This window comes from Tachypleus tridentatus, chromosome 9 (assembly GCF_004210375.1).
Source record: "Tachypleus tridentatus isolate NWPU-2018 chromosome 9, ASM421037v1, whole genome shotgun sequence".
In the NCBI taxonomy this organism is placed as follows: Eukaryota; Metazoa; Arthropoda; class Merostomata; order Xiphosura; family Limulidae; genus Tachypleus; species Tachypleus tridentatus.
The window spans coordinates 43,007,249-43,027,645 of record NC_134833.1 but is presented as its reverse complement, the minus strand read 5'-3'; the positions used below and the strand labels follow the sequence as shown (position 1 = coordinate 43,027,645).

Sequence of the window (20,397 nt, the reverse complement as noted above, 5' to 3'; positions counted from 1 at the left end):
CAAAAGTATTTCACAAAACAAACAACTGCAAATAGTATCTTCGTACAGTATCTGAATTCAGAAGCTATAATTGTACATAATTATATACTCTACTCCATCCTGCAATTGCTATAACACTTCTTTGATTTAACTATTGTTGGGATTAGTGTCTAGTGGGATTTCACTATCCTTTTTTGGATATGACAACACTTTACAGACTTTAGTGCATACTCTCACTTCTTAGTAACTGAAATGCATCTCCTCTTTTGTAAGAACTGATAATGGTAAGACAATTTGGAAGAACTTGCAACAAAATGTTGGTAATACAATGCAAAAACTATAAAACAGCAGACTTCTCATTTTGTCACATACAAGGGTCAATCTCACACTGCTGATATTTTTGCAAAATTCATGGATATTCCTTCTTTAGCTACAATATGACCAAAAATTCTACTTCTGCACAAATGAACACATTTTCTGGGTTTAATATGCAACTTTGCCTTTTTTATCCATTCAAATTTTTGAGATTGTTTGTCTCAGACTCTTAATGTGTAAAAAAATAATGTCAATATAGATCAAGCACTTCCATTTCTATCCATTGCATGTAAGCTTTATTAGTCTTTTTTAAAGTGTTTATCAAGTTAAACAGCCAAATGGCACAATGCAAAACTCGTGCAAGCTATTCTAAAAGCAGCCTTAAGTCTGCTCTGATAATCCAGTTTGACTTGCTAGATGTAAAGTAATGAACTAATTTACCTCTTCTCGTACAAATAGAGGTTCTTTTGGTCATAATAATCGAAAGAATCAGTGCAGGTTATTTTGTTCACCAACCTAAAATCAATACAGAGACAACCAAAAGCTCTCTTAAGGCTGTATGACTCTGTCCTTTAAAACCCAGTGTATTTGAGTGCTATCTATTTTCCTAGTGTTTCAGATTAGTCTGCACAACAGTTTTCTACTCAAATAGATCCCATGCAGCAAATGCAACTAACTTGGTAACCTAAACACTGTTCAACTTTTCAGAATCAGTGATCTCCGTTCATTGGTTTCATTTTTATTATTTGCTTAATTTTTCATGTGATATGAAAACTGAATTTCCTAAAGCTTACAATCTATTTAAGATGATTTTTCATACCTCTTTTTATAAATTGTTTAGTATAACATATCTTTATCGGTCTTCAGTAATTTTCATTTTACTTAAACATCAAGTATAGTTTTAAATACACTTATATTTAGCTATTACTGAAGTAAAATACTCCTAACATCTTTTTACGTATACTCTAGTCAATGGCTATACTGTACAGGAAATGAGACTTTCACAAAATTCATAGAGAAATGGACATTTCCTGGAAACCGGATGGCCTTCATGATGTCACCAAACTCACTTTATATATACACTACACAGCCAAAAGTATGTGGACACCCGACCATCACACGTGCTTATTGTTTGATTTGGTTTGAATTACGCACAAAGCTACACAAGGGCTATCTGCACTTGCCGTCCCTAATTTAGCAGTCTAAAACCAGAGAGAAGGCAGCTAGTCATCACCACCCGCTGCCAATTCTTGGGATATTCTTTTACCAACAAATAGTGGGATGGACTATCACATTATAATGCCCCCATGGCTGAAAGAACGAGCATATTTAATGAGATGGGGTTTCGAACTCGCAACCCTCAGATTGCGAGTCGAGTGCCTTAACCACCTGGCCATGCAGGGCCGTGCTTGTTGAACATCTCATTCCAAAACCATAAGCATTAATATGGAATTGTTCCCCTCTTTGCTGCTATAACAGCCTTCATTCTTAAGGGAAGTCTTTTCACTAGATTGTGGAACATGGCTGCAGGGATTCGCTCCTATTCAGCCACAAGAGCATTAGTAAGGTCAGGCACTGATGTCAGGCGAGAAGACCTGGCTCGCAGTCGGCGTTCCAATTCATCCCAAAGGTGTTCGATGGGGTTGAGGTCAGGCTCGTCATGTTGTACCACAACAACCTCGGCTAATCATGTCTTTATGGACTTTGATTTGTGCACGGGGGCATTGTCATGCTGAAACAAAAAAGGACCTTCCCCAATCTGTTACCACAAAGTTGGAAGCACACAATTCTCCAGAATGTCGTTAAATGCTGAAGCATTAAGATTTCCCTCCAATGGAACTAAAGAGCCTCGCCCAAACCAGGAACAACAGCCTCAGTCCATTATTTTTCCTCCACAAAACTTTAAAATTGGCTCTATGCATTCAGACAGGTAGCGTTCTCCTGGCATCTGCCAAACTCACATTCATCCGTTAGACTGCCAGATAGTGAAGCATGATTTATCACTCCAGAGAACGCATTTCCACTGCTCCAAAGTACAATGGTGGTATGCTTTACACCATTCCAGCTGATGCTTGGCATTACACATGGTGATCTTAGGCTTGTGTACGGCTGCTCGGCTCAGGAAACCCATTTTATGAAGCTCTCGACAAACAGTTATTGTGCTGACATTGCTTCCAGAGGCTGTTTGGAACTTGGGAGTGAGTGTTACAAATGTGGATAGACGATTTTTACATGCTACGCTCTTCAGTACTCAGCGGTCCAGTTCTGTGAGCTTGTGTGGTCTACCACTTTGTGATTGAGCTGTTGTTGTCCCTACATGATTCCACTTTACAAGACTGGAGCAGCTATAGCAGGGCAGAAATATAAAGAACTGACTTGTTGAAAAGGTGGCATCCTGTAACTGTGCTATATTGAAAGTCAGTGAACTCTTCAGTACGACCCATTCTCCTACCAGTGTTTGTCTATGGAGATTGCATGGCTGTATGGAATGGGTGTGGCTGAGATAGCCGAACCCACTTATTAGAAGTGGTGTCCACATACTTCTGGCCATGTAATGTATATCACTCATTGAATTACAACACCACTCCCAATTTGCCCCTGAAGAAGGAAGGTGCATCTGTCGAATGCACTAGGGTTATAGAGTTTTTATGTATTTTTCTCAAGATTTCTTGAATCTAATGTTTTTCTAACATTATGAATATATTAGAGATAGTATATTAGTCTATGATGAGAAGGGAGTTTGATTTAAGAAAATCACAGAACAGTGGTGATTTTTATACATTTTCTAAAGTGTAAGTAAATGAAAGGTAATTTATGTTATAAAAACAGTGTCAAAATCCACGTGACGAAGTATATCTGTTTTGAAATAGTTAAAGAATAATTACTTGATTTATAGCTAAATGTGTATGTTTGTCAACTAATTTTATATATTTTTGTGATTTTTCGATGTGTTTAATAATGTAATAAAGCAAATACATTTAGCACTTATCAGACAGAAGGACAACTTTATCTTCAACTGTTATCACTGACCACATGACAACTACTTAAAAATAGAACAGTGCCAAAGTTTGACTAAAATGTCACTGATGAAACAAAACTTTGAATTTTATTCTTATTTAATGGCTTTCAATGACACAGAAAGGTGACTACAAAATTTCATGAGTTTTATGTGTATGGTGTGATTTAAACTTAAAATGAATAATCTATAGAGAAGAGTAAGCTTTGCAATTTTAAGTATTGACAAACTAACTGGTTAAAGAATAATATGTTATGACCCCTAAGATAGTAATAGCTTCTTTTTAACCATTGATGACTAGTTTAGACAATGAGGCAATTATCTTTAGCTCATAGCATAAGTGTATGGGTGTGACCAAATGATCATCTTTGATGCAAGATCGAGATCGAATGTGTATATGACTTTGTTTCAAGGTTTTGTGATCTTTTAATAATAAAGATAGTTGTACCATAAATGAATGACAAAACAAAAGATGTAATCTTGAAATTTTTTTTCCATATGATTACGTGGTAATTGGTATTCACAAAGATATTTTAGACAATTACTATATTCTCTGTGGAATTATTATGATATCCATTGGCAGTGTAATAAATCCTGATGGAAATATATACGTAAACAAAACATTTGTTCAGTGTTTGACTTTAAAAGTTTGTAAAATAAAATTATCACTGCTGTTAGATAAATCAAAATTGGTCATTGTCAATTACCTCAGCATACAGCATTTGAGATCTTTGTTTAAGAAATACCAACAATGTTTTGAAAAATAAGATAATTACAATGATAATGAAGTTTCACATATTTAAGTAGAACCGAGCTTTCGTTTTTAAAACTTGTTCTGAGGCGACTGATACAGTCTCGGAGATGCCAAGTATTTCAAATGACTGAGCTTAATGATTGTAGACAGAGCCCTTTTAGATTTGCCAGAAACAAGACAAACTTGTAAACGATCGCATTGGTGTTTCTATGCCGCTTAGAAAACGAGAAATACTCATTTACACGAGCGCTGATTGGATGACAAGCACTGATGACGTAACTGTGGATTCCCCCAAGTACCCAGTGTGGAGAAGCACCGCACTCAAACCATTAGTGGACGTCGGAGATACAAATATTTTTTATTATTTCAAGCACAAACATGATTATCGCAAGTAGTCATTTGGTCTATGTCTTTTATTTAGTATCAAAATTTATTTGTATCTCACTAGAAATTTTCTCTTCACCCCTTTCAAGCCATGTGGAAACAATTTATCACTTTATTGTGTAGGCCTATATAATATATAATAATTTGGGAGTTGCAACTAATATTTGTCTGTATGAGCGTATAGTCGTAATGTATGCACCAAAATCGTAATGATTACGCTCAAATCATAATGGTTGGCATCTCTGCAGCCTGACCATTTGCCGTATGTCATGCATGGTGTGCTATAATTGATGTATTATCATTGGTAATTAAATTTTAGAAACGTGCAGTATAATTAAATACAAAAATTGTACATAACTGATCCGCGTTTTTACATATTTAATTTTGTAGAGGGAACCATCTATTCCAAATATAATGTAAATACACACATAGCGACAATGTATTATAACTGACTTTTATTTAAATAAAATATTCTCGTAAACATAAGATTTATTGTAAATACATAGATAACGACAAGTTGTTATGATTAGCTTACATTTTCATGAAAGGTTTCCGTAAGTGTTAAATATATCGTAAACGTCACATGTTTAAGTAAATTAGAGCTTTCATTTTTGCTCTAGGTATATTATATAATGATAACGTACATTGGGTAAATAATAATCATTTATACATTTGTACATGTAGTGAGACAAGACTACATTAGTGATTTTAAGACTATGATTGAAAGTAAATGAAAACGCGTAAGAACATTTCAACCATATTAACATGCATTAACCACAATAACGGTTCTTAACATTGAGGTTGCTTGATTCACTTTAGAAACAATAACACTAACTTCCTGGTTTATGAGTTTTTTGAATGATGAATAAAGTTAACTCAAATAAAAATAAATTATCATAATAAATAATTAGTGTTAAAATAGATAAGTGATATTGTGTTATTAATTCCTACTCTAGTTCCTCAGTGGCTCAGAGGTTATTTTGTTTGTTTGTTTTTAATTTCGTACAAAGCTACTCGCGGGCTATCTGTGCTAGCCGTCCCTAATTTAGCAGTGTAAGACTAGAGGGAAGTGAGCTAGTCATCACCACCCACCGCCAACTCTTGGGCTACTCTTTTACCAACGAATAGTAGGATTGATCGCACGTTATAACACCCCCACGGCTGGGAGGGCGAGCATGTTTGGTGTGACGGGGATGCGAACCCGCAACCCTCAGATTACGAGTCGCACGCCTTAACATGCTTGGCCATGCTGGACCTGCTGAGAGGTTAGTCTGAAGGCTTATAACGCTAAAAAACGTATTTTGATAAATGTGGTAGGCACAGCAACGGTAGGCCATTGTGTTACTTAAAAAAAAACTTTGAGTGTAAGTGACTCATCTACTAATGATAATAATTATACTTTAACAATTTGATCACGTTCACACAAAAGTCATTTAACAAAGTTTCGAATTTAATTGAATAGCTAACATATTTCACTAGGCGAAAATCTTGTCTTTCTAATATTTTGGCATTCTTTGAATAGGCTGCTGCTCGTGTAAATGAGGAAAGGATGTTGATTTGGTGTATCTGGATTTTCAGAAAGCTTCTGACAAAGTGGCAATAACATTTTTCCTTAAAATGATTTTTATAGGTGTATGGGATAGATGACGTATTTGACGGAAAAATTAGCTGGATGAAAGAAAGCAGAATGTTGTTATAGACAGAATTTGGTTAAAATGGATTACTATCACAAGTGGAACATCTCAGGGATCATTGTCAGGACATTTATACTTTTCAACTTACACCACTTATTTAGTTGAAAAATGGTCAATAAATCTTAAATGTGTTGATGATATTGAAGTCTTGCAGTTAGCTAGTTGTGGAAAGTATCCTACTGCTTACAAAAAGATTTAGAGCATTTCATGAGTTAGACGAATAAATATCAGATGGCTTTAAGTTATAATAAAGGTAGAGTCAATAACGTACTAAAGGGGGTGCGAGGGAGGTGGTCCGCTCCGGGTGACTGGCAGGAGGGGTGCCATTGGAGGAGTTGAAATACCGGTAGAAGCTTTCAAATTAAATGAAAAATTCGTCAAAGTAGGAAAACAATTTAAAATGTTCAAACTACTACGACAGTTTGATGTTAATTTCCACTATAAAATACATTTTTATTTTTATTGATAATACAAAATTTACAGATGAAAAATTAAATATTTGACAAAAATTACATCGAAAAGTGAACGTTTGCTGACTTTTAGTCATCAATTTGTTGAGCATAGCCAGCTGGCTGCAACTGACATTCCAAGTCATGTTCACTTGACACTGTGACTCAGCCTGGCATGACCAGGTGGTTAAGGCACTCGTTCACCCGTAATCCGAGCGTCGTGGGTCCGAATCGCCGTCGCACTAAGCACGATCGTCCTTTCAACCGTGGGGCGTTATCGCTGTGGTTAATTGCACTATTCGTTGGTAAAAGAGTAGCCCAAGAGTTAGCAAAGGAATGAATAGTAATTCAGTTTCTGGAATTTCTTGAGAAATGGGATTTTTCTGAACCTCTACCAAGCTTGTTACTGTGTTTGAGATTCCTTTCGACTGTTTGCTTGTCTATTGCTTCATGTGAAGCAGCTATTAAATACACATCTAAAGAGATTATAATTTTATTGTATGTGTCTGTTTTGTTTTGGAATTTCGCACAAAGCTTCACTTCCCTAATTTAGTAATGTAAGACTAGAGGGAAGGCAGCTAGTCATCACCATTCACTGCCAACTCTTGGGCTACTCTTTTACCAACGAATAGTGAGATTGACCGTAACATTATAATGCTCGTACGGCTGAAAGGGCGAGTATGTATGGCACGACGGGGATTCGAACCCGCGATTCTCAGATTACCAGTCGAACGTAACCCACCTGGCCATGCTGGGCCTTGCTTGTATGGGTCACTAGTTAGCCATATACAGAGTATTTCAAACAGTCTTTAGCCCAAAACCATAGGAACGACATTGAATTGTTGAAAATAGTTAAAAAAAGAGCTATTAAAAATGACACCTGGTTATGAAAGGATATCACGCTAAGATATTTTAAGACCTCTGAAATTAATTTATTTAGAAAAAAGTGTTAGAGGATATCTGGTTAGATGTTTAAAAAATTGTTAAGGAAATTGATAGTGTCGATGCATCATTTTTTTTTTGCACTTATTGGTTGGTCTTTGGGATGAGGTTAATTGTGATAGAAACAGTAAATTTATAAATTTTAAGGGAGGGTGATAAATAGTTGAATGATAAGGACTGACTGAGTTTTTTGTTTTGATTTTGAATGGTCTAGTGAATGAAACAGACTTGATGGATCAATATTGTCTTTGTTGTGCTCAAGTATTATGTATAATAATTGGTGTTCTAGTAACTGGATAATAAAAGGGTGTCTCAACCACAATTGTGTTCCAGCTGGCCGGAAGGGTTCTAGATTGAGCAGGAGGCTTCATAGACACACTATGTAGCAGATATGGTGTGGCTGAGAAACTTGTTATACATTTCTTTTTACTTTAACTCGTAGGATTTTAACAGTAATGAATGAAAAACTTCTTACGTCTAAGTAAATCCATAAATTTCAATATATGAATTTCTCAAGTGCTAATAAGAAAAAGTAGAAAATAGTATGGTCGAAAAATGTATTCACAAACTGCTGTTTTTATTTTGAAACAATAACATTTGTTTTTATATTCAAGTATAGCAAAATATTGTGGTACCACAGTCGTATTTATTCATGAAGATAGAGTTTGGACCTGAATTTAAATTTGAAATTAAATGTAAGACGCTATTTAATTTTACACTTATATGGAAAGCGTATATAATACGTAAAATTAACCTTATATGCTTATTTGTGTTTGGACCTGTTATTTGTGTTTGAGAAATTTTCACTCTGGTTAACATAGCTTCTACCGTTGCATGTTGGTAGTAAATTAATTCTTTTGATACTTTTTTAGTTATAACTAATTTGAAAGGCCCAGCATGGCCAGGTGGTTAAGGTATTCGATTCGTAATCTGAAGGTTGCGGTTTCGAATCCCCGTCACATCAATATGTTGGCCCTTTCAGCCGTGGGACGTTATAATGTGACTGACGGTCAATCCCAATATTCTTGGGTAAAAGAGTAGCCCAAGAATTGGTGGTGAGTGGTGATGACTAGTTGCTTTCCCTCTAGTCTTACATTGTAAAATTAGGGAATGCTATGCAGATGTATTTGCAACGGCTTTGAATTAGGTCAGGGGCGTAGCCAGAAATGGCCATTGGAGGATCTAGTTTGAATGCTTGATGCAAGCGCGAAGCCATGCTCGGGGGGCTGGAGGCATTTCAGGAAATTTTTAATAAAAACATAAAAGAAAAGCCTGAATTATGCATTCTGAGACCACCTTTTGGGTAAATTTCTGAATGGCATACTGAGGTGTTTGTCTTATTTTTTTAATCATAAATAAATATATAGGCCTATATATATAATATATAACTTAAAGTTATCAGGCCCAGAAAAGTAGGCCTACAGTCCTGGCATCAACATATAAAATATAGAGTCACTAAGTAGAGTGCAAAATATATGTATCGTGTCTGTAATCTGTATTCAAATATCATGGACAGTGTATGTTCAGATTCCCTGGAGTTCAAGAATTAAGTTCACAAATAAACAATGGGTGGCACTGTGGCAGGCTGGCAGCACCATGGTACTGTGAATGTGACGTTGACAAACAGAAGTTGCGATAAAGTATAAACAATCATTCACTATTTCAAGCCTGAAAAAGCAAAAGACACTACATGGATTCTTTAAACCCATTCATGAGGCTGAATCTGATCAATCTGCTGCAGCCAATAAGGTTGAATTAGAATTGTCAACTGGATTGTCAGAGTTATCACCGTGGCCTTCTACCAGTGCTGCCACAACAACCTCAGGTCCAGTCTGGGACATTGGAAATTACATTTCTGATGATGTCAGCATTGGTAAACAGGTAAGTCGACTTTCACACTGGAGATGGCTATTCTACAGTCAACACGCAAATGGTGCTTTCTGCAAGTACTGCTGTCTTTTTGCTCCTGAAGGTGCTGGTGTTGGAAGCTAGAAATTGATACAACTAGTGAAATTTCCATACATAAACTGGAAGAAGGCTGTTGAAGACTTCAAGGCACATGAATTGAAACAGTACCACCAAGACAGCAAAGAAAAAGCTAACAGTTTTCTACAGGTCGTAAACACAAGTTCATATGTGCACTTGCAGCTTGATGCAACTTACAAGCAGTAATTGAACAGAACCGGCAATATTTAATGCTTATTATTGATACCATATTGCTATTGCTGTGTGGGAGACAGGGTTTGGTTTTGAGGGAAAAATATGATCCTGGTCCAATGTTTATTGGTGAAACTGATGAGAAGCCCATCAATAATGATAGGAATTTTCGGGCGGTTTTGCGCTACAGGGCAAAGGGTGATGTCTAGCAAGCCTTAAGAGTACAAAAAGGAATGCTACGCATCTGAGTCCTCAAATTCAAAATGAAATAATTAGTGCCTGCAATACCCATGTTCTTGATGCTTTGGTCAACACGGTTAATGCTGCAAAGTGTTTCTCAATATTAGCTGATGAAACAACAGATATTTCTGGCATTAAACAGTTTTTGTTGTGTGTTAGATATTTGTATGCTAATAACAACTCTGATACAATAAGAGAAGATTTTTGCAATTTATACTTGTTTGTGATGTGACAGGCAGAAACTTGGCTGATGTTATCATAATCAATCTGACAAAATATGGTATTGACATGGCCTACCTGCGAGGACAAGGGTACGACGGTGCTACCTCTATGAGTGGGAAATTCAATGGTGTCCAGAGACACATGAATGATAAATTCCCACTTGCGCTCTATGTACACTGCAGTGCCTATTGCCTAAATTTGGCAATTTCTGATGCTTGTAAAGAAGTTTTTGTGCGAAATTTCATGAGAGTAATTTCTAGCATTGAAAACTTTCTCAATACACCAAAACAAAAGCACGTTTTGGCTCTTTCGGTGGAGAAATAGAGCACCTGAATCGAAAAAAAAGTTTGAAAGGTCTCTGCCCCACCCAGTGGGTTGAGAGGCATGACTGAGTCATTGTCTTTCTAGAATTAATCCATGCAGTTGCAGATGCCCTTGAGACCATATCAGGTTGGCAAGACAGAGATTCTGCTGAGCAATCCAATCAATTGTTGTATTTTATAACACAGCCAGAATTCATCATCACTCTACTTACCATTGCTAAATTGTTTTCCTTTAATTTACCTCTGTACAACCTACTGCAGCAACAGAACATTGATTTAGGTGCTGCGATGAATCACACAGAAATAGTGGAAGATTTAATCCATTCACTCAGAAATAATGCTGTGAATGAATTTAACAATATTTTTTGTGAGGCTCAAACTCTGTGCAGTGAGCTTTAAATTGACATCATAATGCCAAGGTAGGCTAAGTGACAGATGTACCGTGCTGACCCACAAACCACTAGCCCTGAGGAGTACTTTCATATTGTTGTATTTGTACCATTTGTTGATCACTTTCTTGCACAAATATGTGACTGTCTGTCCAGTCACAAAACTCTCCTTACAAACTTCATATGTCTACTACCATCAGGATCTACCATAGAACGGTCAGAACTTACAGCACAACAATGTGACCAAATTAAAGAGTTGGTCAATATATACAAGGCTGACATTGACAGCACATCGCTAGCTGCAGTAGGTAAACTTAGGGTTTGGTACAAATCACTTGCAAACAACAGACTTAAAAATGTCATAGATGCATGTGCAATGTGCACATGAAATGTTCCCAGTCATTTCTAGACTGTTGAAAGTATTTGTCACGCTGCCTGTGCTAACGAGCTCAGTGGAGCGTTCGTTTTCAACTCTCAGAAGACTCAAAACGTATTTGAGAAATACCACTACTGAAGATCGATTGAATGGCCTGGCCTCATTATACATTCACCGTATTATTAAAGTTGAACCAAACTGTGTTGTAGATGTCCTGTCAAGAACGAACAGGCGTTTGAGCCTTTCATAGATATTCGATTGTATTTCTTTAGTTCTGACAAAACTTACTGTATTGAAAGTGTTCAATCAAAAATTTGCATTTGACCTTTGTTGTGTGTAAAATTATCTGTCATGCAATCACGGATCTTTATGAAACTTCACAGATGGCAACTGAACTTGTCTGAAACGTTTGGGTCCATGGGGAGGGTTAACACCCAAACCCCCCTTGGCTACGCCCCTGAATTAGGTGTTTGTAACTTTATGACGAAAAACCCATTTGATATAAAAATTTATTTCGGACATGCTGGTATGTGTATTAACACTTTTATTGATAAGGAGAGAACAACGTTTCGACTTTCCTAATTCATTTTAACCAGCCGTTCTGAGATACATAGGTGTTTGTTTTATAATTTCGCGCAAAACTACACGAGGGCTATCCACTATAGCTTTCCCTAGTTTTGCTGTGTCAGACTAGATTGAAGGCAACTAGTCATCATTACCTACCACCAACTCTTGGGCTCCTCTTTTTACCCACGAGTAAAGGATATGAATCATAGCATGACTAAAAGGAAAGTTTTTAGTCTATACCAGCAACGTAAACTTTGCAAGTTGTTCTGAATAAATGAAATTAGTAACTATACGTTATCTTTATGAAATAAAAGTATTTTCATAATCTACAATCTTTTTCTTATTTTTCAGCAGCTTTATCTGAGCTCTTAACTATTGTTTTCGCTCCCGTACGTTTCATATTTCTTATATTCTCTTGTTGTTGATTTTATAAAGCCGAAAGATGGCGATAAGAATATTTCGACACCAATTGAATATTAGAGTTAATAAGTAAGTAGTCATTAGTATTTTTGTGGGAAATTAATGAGAAAGTGTGTAATAATGTAGTCTGTAATTCTCTCACTTCCAAGACAACAGTTTATTAATGTTATATTGTACAGAAGCAGGTAATACTTAAATTTAAAAAAAAATGTTAACGTGACACTGACGCCGGAAGTTGAACTTAGCAGAAAATCAAGAATTTGACAAATTAAAGATTGGTAAAAACGGCTGCAATTAACTCGTGTTTCAACCGTTTGTAATTGATTTAATGATTAACATGACTTACAATTTATAATGATAATAAACTTTAAAAGTAATATTAATAATAATTTGATTGTTTTAATAAACTTGTCAAAGCTGCGTAATGGGTTATAGAACTTCCTGTTAAGGATATCGAAACTTGATTTCAGTATTAATAATAAAACTTAATAATCCTTCACTTATCACTGAATAAGCAAGGGAAAAAACTATAACTACTACGGCAAGACTTCATTCAACTTGTACTTTTTACTTTTATGGGCTAGAGAAATATACTAACATTAATTATAAAATATTACATCTTAATTTTATTACTGATTTATAATTGAGCTCTGTCTTATGTATAGGCTAGACTTTCAAGCCTACACATATTTTGTTATTTCAGGTTTTTACTTAATGTTATAAAAGTAGTTTAGTAACATCAATATTAATAGTTGCAGTATACCTTGATACTTCTTGGACTTTTTCTGGCTTCTCTACCACTTTTTATTTAAACTTCATTGTTTTGAAGTACAAATCAAGGCAAGATTTGAAACCAACAACAAAAATCAACAACAGTTAGTATCATGAATATTTACACAGAAAAGATGTGATTGTATTTAACACAATTGAAGAATGTTTTGCCAGTTTGAAGAGAAGACAGCTACTGATTCCATATGTGTAAAAGCTGAGACTAGATGGGAGGAAAATAGTGTGTTTATGTACATAGGAAAATCAAATTTGGCTTATTATATATTTTTAAATTTTCACATTAATTTTTTTCATCTAATACCAATTTGATAATTCGTGGTATAACTTTTTACATTCAAAGCTATCATTATCAAGCAGAAACCTATTATTATAGAGATATAAGTTTAATTATTAAATGAAATTTGTGCAGAAATGTAAGAAGAGAACCAGTGGTGCAGTGTTAGGAATGTTCATTAATATAAATATCAGACTTGTATGCTCATTTTCAGGGGGTTCAGTCAACAGTATTGAAGTTGTTTTACCCTTTATTAAAACCTATCATACAATGCTTGGTCAGTTTCCTGGAATTATTTTCTTATATGACTAGAAAACTGCATGATGATTGTTTATTCATCTGAATACTTGGAATGTTTAATTAAGTTAAATGACTGCTTATTGTTACTTATCACACTGTTAAAATATTATAAGAAAAATGTGCTTATAATTGATTTAAATATGTGATTTTTTCTTGTTTATAAACTTTAGATGAAAATCTACTTTTAAGTTTTGTGTGATAGTTGTTCTGTATATGGTAACTATTAACATTTGATTCATAAGTATACCAAATGTAAAACATTTAGGTATAGTCATTGAGTTTTATGTAACCTATAGATGAAAAGGGACCATTTGGCCCTTCAAGATTACTCTTTTTCCTCACCATTTAGAAAACGTAAATCTACCAATAATGTTTCACGAAAGCAATTATTCCCTCTTAAACTCCTGTGGTGTACTGGCATCCATTTTGGCTAGTGGCAACTCATTACATAAATTAATCACCCTCTTTGAAAAAAAAATAAATAAAAGTGGAGCGTAATCTATTTTTTCATAGTTGTAAATTTTTTTCTCCTCATATATCTTCAGAATATTGCACAAAGACACAAGAATATTTTATTGTGCTAATCCCCTGGATAATCCTCTAAATTAAATAAGACATAATATTGCTCTTGTTTTCTCAAGAGACATTCAGTAAGTCAATATACTTTCCTGGATAAGAAAACCAAAATTGTAAACAGTATATTTTAAGTGAGACCTCAATAGTGAGTTTTACACTGAGATAATTACCTCATTTTAACTCTCAATCAGTTATCTGTAAATACACACAGAAATTCTGTTGGTTTTACAAAGAGCATCAGAGAATGATTTAGATGACTTGAATAATCAAAGGTCATTTGCAGAATATATTTCTAATTTATCATTTGAATGAAACTATTCTGAAATATTTCAATATTCTTATAAAGCTAGAAATACAAGTTTTTTTTTTATCAGCAACAAACTTATTACACCCAAGTTGAATGGTTTCCACTGATAATAAATTTATGCTTTCTTCCATCTAAATAGCTAAATATTAATTTCCATCTCTCACTTGTGTTATTGTATAATGATTTATGTGCAACCTTATTTTCAAAAGCTTAATGATAACCTAAAACATCAAGTTCACATGCTTTTCTTCGTCTAGATAATATCTTTATGCCTTTACAAGATCAGTTTTGAATATATACTCACCAGTTCTTAAGCTATGTTACCAGTTATATACCATAGTACCTAAAATAGCAAACTGGATCTTGTTCATATTCCATTAGGAACTCATTATTTGAATGCTTATTATTGAAATATTTATAAAAAGTAATTAAGACCATGACTTTATAAGTGAAACAGTAATATATCATCTGCATATCTTCTTTAATTGAAATTAAAAAATCAGGAGACTTCTTTTTAACCATTATTTTTCAGAAAACCTCAAGAATAAATTGAATATAGCAGTTGCAAGCCTTGGATCCAGTTCTCTTGCTAACTTCATCATAAATTATTGCATACAAATGCTCTGTTGCAGCTATTATTGTGGACTTTATGATATTCTGTGCTCATTTTTTTGTTTGTGGGTCAAGAAAGTCATGCTGCTCTCAACATCATGAAACTGCTGATACAATTCAACTGAACTAAGACTTTTCAGTTGCTATTCACCATATACAGATCAATTGTGTACAGTGTTTATCATAGCATAAAGTAATATGAACTCAAATCAAGATAGGTAAAGAACAGTAATCAACAGTAAAACACATTTACTATCATAGGCACCAGGGCCCCAAGTGGTGAGGGGCACTTACTGATGATTTGGACCATTAATTTAATTTTTTTTGATAAATCTTCATATTTTGTCTTTTATTTGTTCTATTTTTACTCAATACAGACAAGATAAATTTGACGAACCTCATAACCACCATAAAAAAATACAAAGTGAATCAAAATTAAATTTTGTTTTTCTTCATAGAATTAATTCAAATTATAGCAGGAAACAAACATATTTTACACTAAATAGTTTAAAACTTCAATCTTATACAACTGTTTATAACAAAATGTGACCATGGTTTTTCAGAAGCTCTTCCCAGAGCTCTTGAAGTGCCATTCAGAGAGTTCATTTACTGGTGTAATCATCTCTTATTTATGGTTGGCAGTTAAGTCATAGACCTGTATCAGTTATCCAATACCTAACCAATGTTTTCAAATTTTTGAAATTCATAACCCATTTCTGTAACTTATTGTTCACATTAGTAAACTTCTTACAAAACAAGTATTTGGTTTAGTTTGTTTTGAATTTTGCACAAAGCTACATGATAGCTATCTGTGCTAGCCATTCCTAATTTAGCAGTGTAAGACAAGATGGATGGCAGCTAGTCATTGCCATGACTACATGATAGCTATCTGTGCTAGCCATTCCTAATTTAGCAGTGTAAGACAAGATGGATGGCAGCTAGTCATTGCCATGACTATATGAGAGTTATCTGTGCTAGCCATTCCTAATTTAGCAGTTTAAGATTAGATGGATGACACCTAGTCATCACCATCCACCTCTGGCTCTTCGACTACTATTTTACCAATGAATAGTAGGATTGACTCACACATTATAACATCCCCACAGCTGAAAGGGTGAACATGTTTGGTGTGACAGGATTTGAACCTGCAACCCTTGGATTATGAGTTAAGCTCCTTAACGACCTGGCCATGCTGGGCCACCAAACAAATAGGGAAATGAATTCAAGACAAACAGTTTTTGTCCTACTGTATCTGAGATCAGGAGCCATCAGACACTATATCACTGTTTTACATATTTACATACATCTTGCAGCTGCAACTGAATCATGGCAATTCCACTGCCACTGGGGTCTGTATTTAAGAGGAATGGACTGCCTTACTTTGGAAAAATAACATTGAAGTTTCAGTTAAAGCATTGTGGCTATCTTCTTCTGCCACAAGTTTGGCCCGGTCTTTAACAACTGTGGCATTCACAGATGCTGTTATTATCTACAGTATGATTGAAGAATTACACCTGTGTGCTCCTAAATGCACACATTCCTGGTTTCAGTTTCAAGGCTCACCTTTCTTTATTTGCTGAAGAACCATGTGCAGCTAAGATAAGTTCATACTGCTGCTAAAAAATAAGTGTTATTGGGGCTCTGTAGAATCACTGGCCATTAAGTGATATTCAGTGTGAGTATACAGTGACTCTGAAAGGTGTATGAGGTAGGAAACCCTTATGTTGAACACTTTCTGAGATGCAGACACTTCCAGAGGTAATTTTGTCTAAGGTGGAGCAACTGCAGCTTTACTTCAATCTTCTTCTACATCTAGTTCGAAGTAACAACTTCAGTTCTTGTTGTCACAGAACTGGCTTCTGTTGAGTTAAAGGTACGAAACACCTAGAAATCATTTTCCTCAGAAACCTCTGACCAACTGGTCTACAGGGATGTCTTCACAGTCTTTGTGTAAAGTGGTGGGATATACCTCCTTATGTTGGCAATGCAAATAATATGGAAAAATGAATAGTTTCTTGTGAGTTTCTCTCTTTCAAGTTTTGAACATGGCTTGATATATATAGCTTGTTTCCTTACTGGGTCAAAATGTTGATGCTACTGAACCACAGTTGTGTTACAGCCATTGTGCTGCACCTTGTCTATATACATTATTGAGTTTAGCACTTTGTCTTCTGAACTCAACATTAGGCAACATGCTTTGTGTTTTTGATCTCATGCATTTCAGACAATAATCTGTCTGAAATGCTTAATGAAGCTATTTAGGTTTTCATTCATTTTGTATTGAATGTTGGGTGTTAACTGTTTTAGTTTACTGATAAAGGTATGTGAGTGTGTGAGCAGATCACTTCCAGTGGTATTTCAATCAACACACATCAGAGAATCCCATAACATCATGGTATTGGCCTGTGCTGGTGTCCCTGTTGTTGTAACATTATACTTTATCCAGCTGTTCATAACCTCATGGTTTTATACAATCCTTATCACTTCCAGCAGCAAATGTCTTCTCTTGAGGAGGCCCACATCTTCTACATGGGTCACTCTTCTGGAGGCACTTGTTGTTTCATCCGTGACAGCTCTGATTAGTGAATTTTAATCTCCAGCAGCATTTTTATTGTGTTTCTAGTAACAGGTGGTAATAACTGGTAGTGAGGATTGAATCCTACTGATTGGCAACAGTGTGAGTGCTCTACAGAGTGCTCCAGATGAAAAGTCACCCTTTGTTTTCTGTGTTTTTGCCTGATTAAGTTTAAAAAAATTAGTGACAAAAAGAAATCTCTAGCTCAGGAAACACAGTCTATTGTCCACAGATATTCCATAGATTTCAAACTTCTTGGGGGATTTGAGCAGAGTAAATGAATAAAATGTAAAAGCTGTAATAATAGAGGTAACAATCTTTGCCAATTTTATAGTTGAAAAAGGCTTTATTTAATTATTTCATCAAACTCAAACTGTTGCTATTTTTTTAGTGAGCAATTTCTATATTTAACATTGAAAACTTTATTTTCAATAAACATTTTCCATTAATTCTTCATGTATTACCACCTGTATAATATTCCAAAAATTTAATTGAACTAATGTGTGTTTTAATACTTATTCAGTGTAACAGAACCACAAATCAATCATCATTTTATCTTACCTTATTCATACTTTTTTTTATTGAAGAAATTGTTTCCACATTTGTCAAGGTTCTAACAATTAAGCCATGCTCATTACCAGACATCAAACTCTCTCTCTGTTGAAAAAATAATATAAAGATCTAAAAGCATAAATTATGAAACATACAACAATAAATTCATTAAAATTCATGTCCCTAACCTATTTTGTTTCATGCAAATGTCAACATTTTTGAATAAGTTTGGATAGTACAACATACTTTTTTTTAGGAGATTTTATGAATTGTGGGGAATAATAGGAAATCGGTATATATATATATAGTAAATAAAAATAATTCAAAGGTTTCTTAATCATCAAAAATAATTGAGTGAAGATACTTGCCAATTACTGCATTAGTCAATACCTTTTTCTTTTTTCAATTTCAGAATTTAAGATCATAATATTTAATTCTGATGTATTAAAAATGTTGTAAACTTTTAACATGTTACAGTGTTTTTAATAGAAAAAGATGTGATTGTTATCAAGTATTTTTTGTTTCTCTTTCACAGATTATAAGAAAAAGAAAGATGAAAATATATCCTCTGATAAAAAAGATTTCTAATCTGTCTTCACCAGATCATGATTTTGGAACCATACTTGAGGAGCTTCACAAATATCTGTCATTGTGTTTTGAAGGTGATAATGCTGATGAAAATTACAGTGAAGAGACTAAAGAATTTGTAAACTGCTATAGGCAGTTACTTGACATTCTTTTGGATTCTGTCAAAGCCAATTTTTGTTTTGATAATCAAAACAAAATTTTATTTGATGACTTTTTCCTGAAAGGAAATCCACACACATCATTCTTGGTTTTAGTAAAATCATTAACTGAGACAAGGTAATAAATCATATATAGTGAAGACCTTTTTTGAAGGTGCTGTTAATTTGAAAATGAATTAACATTGAACTTGAAGATTGTGTGTGTAACATATGTTAAATGAATAGGTAGCATGCTTTTATTTTTGTGAATGAGTTCTTGTGTAGCTAGACAGAAAGGACTAAACATCAGTAACAGAAGGGAGTCAGTTCCTGATGAGTCTTTCTTAAATACAAAACTTATATTTAAAATTCAGAAGAGTGATCTTAAAATCATGTTTGATTAAAAAGTTAATGGCCAATAAAAATGTTCTTTGTTCTGTAGTACCAATAACTCTGAAATGCATTCCACTGATTTTAAAATGGGTACAATTAAGAACTAAAACTGAATGTTAAAAAATATGAAACAGCAATCACTGATGGAAGTTTGAAAAATAAAAACCAGTTGTTCATTGGCTCAGCTGTATATTTTGAAAACAACAATACTGGATTTTTTGAACTTCACTAGCACACAGTTTTTGGGTTTCATTATTTGATTTAGTTGTTATTCTTTACTGCAAGTACCATTTGACTACTTCATGTTTATTCAACTTCTGAATTGATTGTGATGTCACTAATTATTCATTTTGCATTGCTAACTTGGTCACATGACTTGTATGCTTTTTTTATTACTGATGCTCGTAATATTTGCTATTTGACAATGAGAAAATAACAATATCTAAAGCACAATTCTAAAATTGTTAGGTTTTAAAACATTGTACAACATTTGGTGACTATAAAAAAATAAAATAAGGATGTAGGAAGTAGTATTGGTCTTTTGTCTCAGTACTGTATACAAGCATTGAGAAAATACATAATTTGTAAATGATATTCCTGACCCACAGTCATTTTGGGAAAATATAAATTACTGTGCAGTCACTGAAACACATTTTGGTCACTTCTGTTGACCTGCAGCTTGAGCCTTGTGTTTGTTGTTTTAGTCTGGTGCAAATGTTCTTTCACATGTATAGTAATGATCACAATGCACATTGAAATTAATATTATAGACTGAATAGATTGCTGTTGTACTAATGATAATGCTATTTTCACTTGAATTATCTCTTAATTTTGGATTGGGGTGTAGGGAATTTAATAGATGTTTTAAATTTTAAAAGTTAGGGACAACTTGGTCAGACTGGAGATAAAGGGGAAAGGAGAAGTGTAATATGTGGGCATATCATGGATTTTTTACTGCCTGAACTGCTAGGGAAATTTTTTTCAAACTTACAGTATTGCTGGTCTTACTTTTAGTATGGTGCAGTAGTCAAAGGATCTGCAACATGTCTCTTACCATTGTTAATGGG

The 20,397-nt window shown here is 34.4% G+C and overlaps 1 protein-coding gene across 3 annotated transcripts in view; it reads left to right on the top strand.

Moving 5' to 3' along the window:
• Positions 1 to 12,178: 12,178 nt before the first annotated feature.
• LOC143225148 (telomere length regulation protein TEL2 homolog) overlaps positions 12,179 to 20,397 on the top strand; it is a 109,214-nt gene continuing 100,995 nt past the window's right edge. Inside the window, exons 1-2 of one of the 3 annotated variants that reach the window (XM_076454035.1) lie at positions 12,179 to 12,296; positions 18,748 to 19,076. In XM_076454035.1, coding sequence (XP_076310150.1) covers positions 18,766 to 19,076 — 311 coding nt within the window. In that variant the 5' untranslated portion in view covers positions 12,179 to 12,296; positions 18,748 to 18,765. Of the gene's footprint in view, positions 12,506 to 18,747; positions 19,077 to 20,397 lie in introns of all 3 variants that reach the window. The other 2 variants (XM_076454036.1, XM_076454037.1) reach the window with 2 other exon arrangements.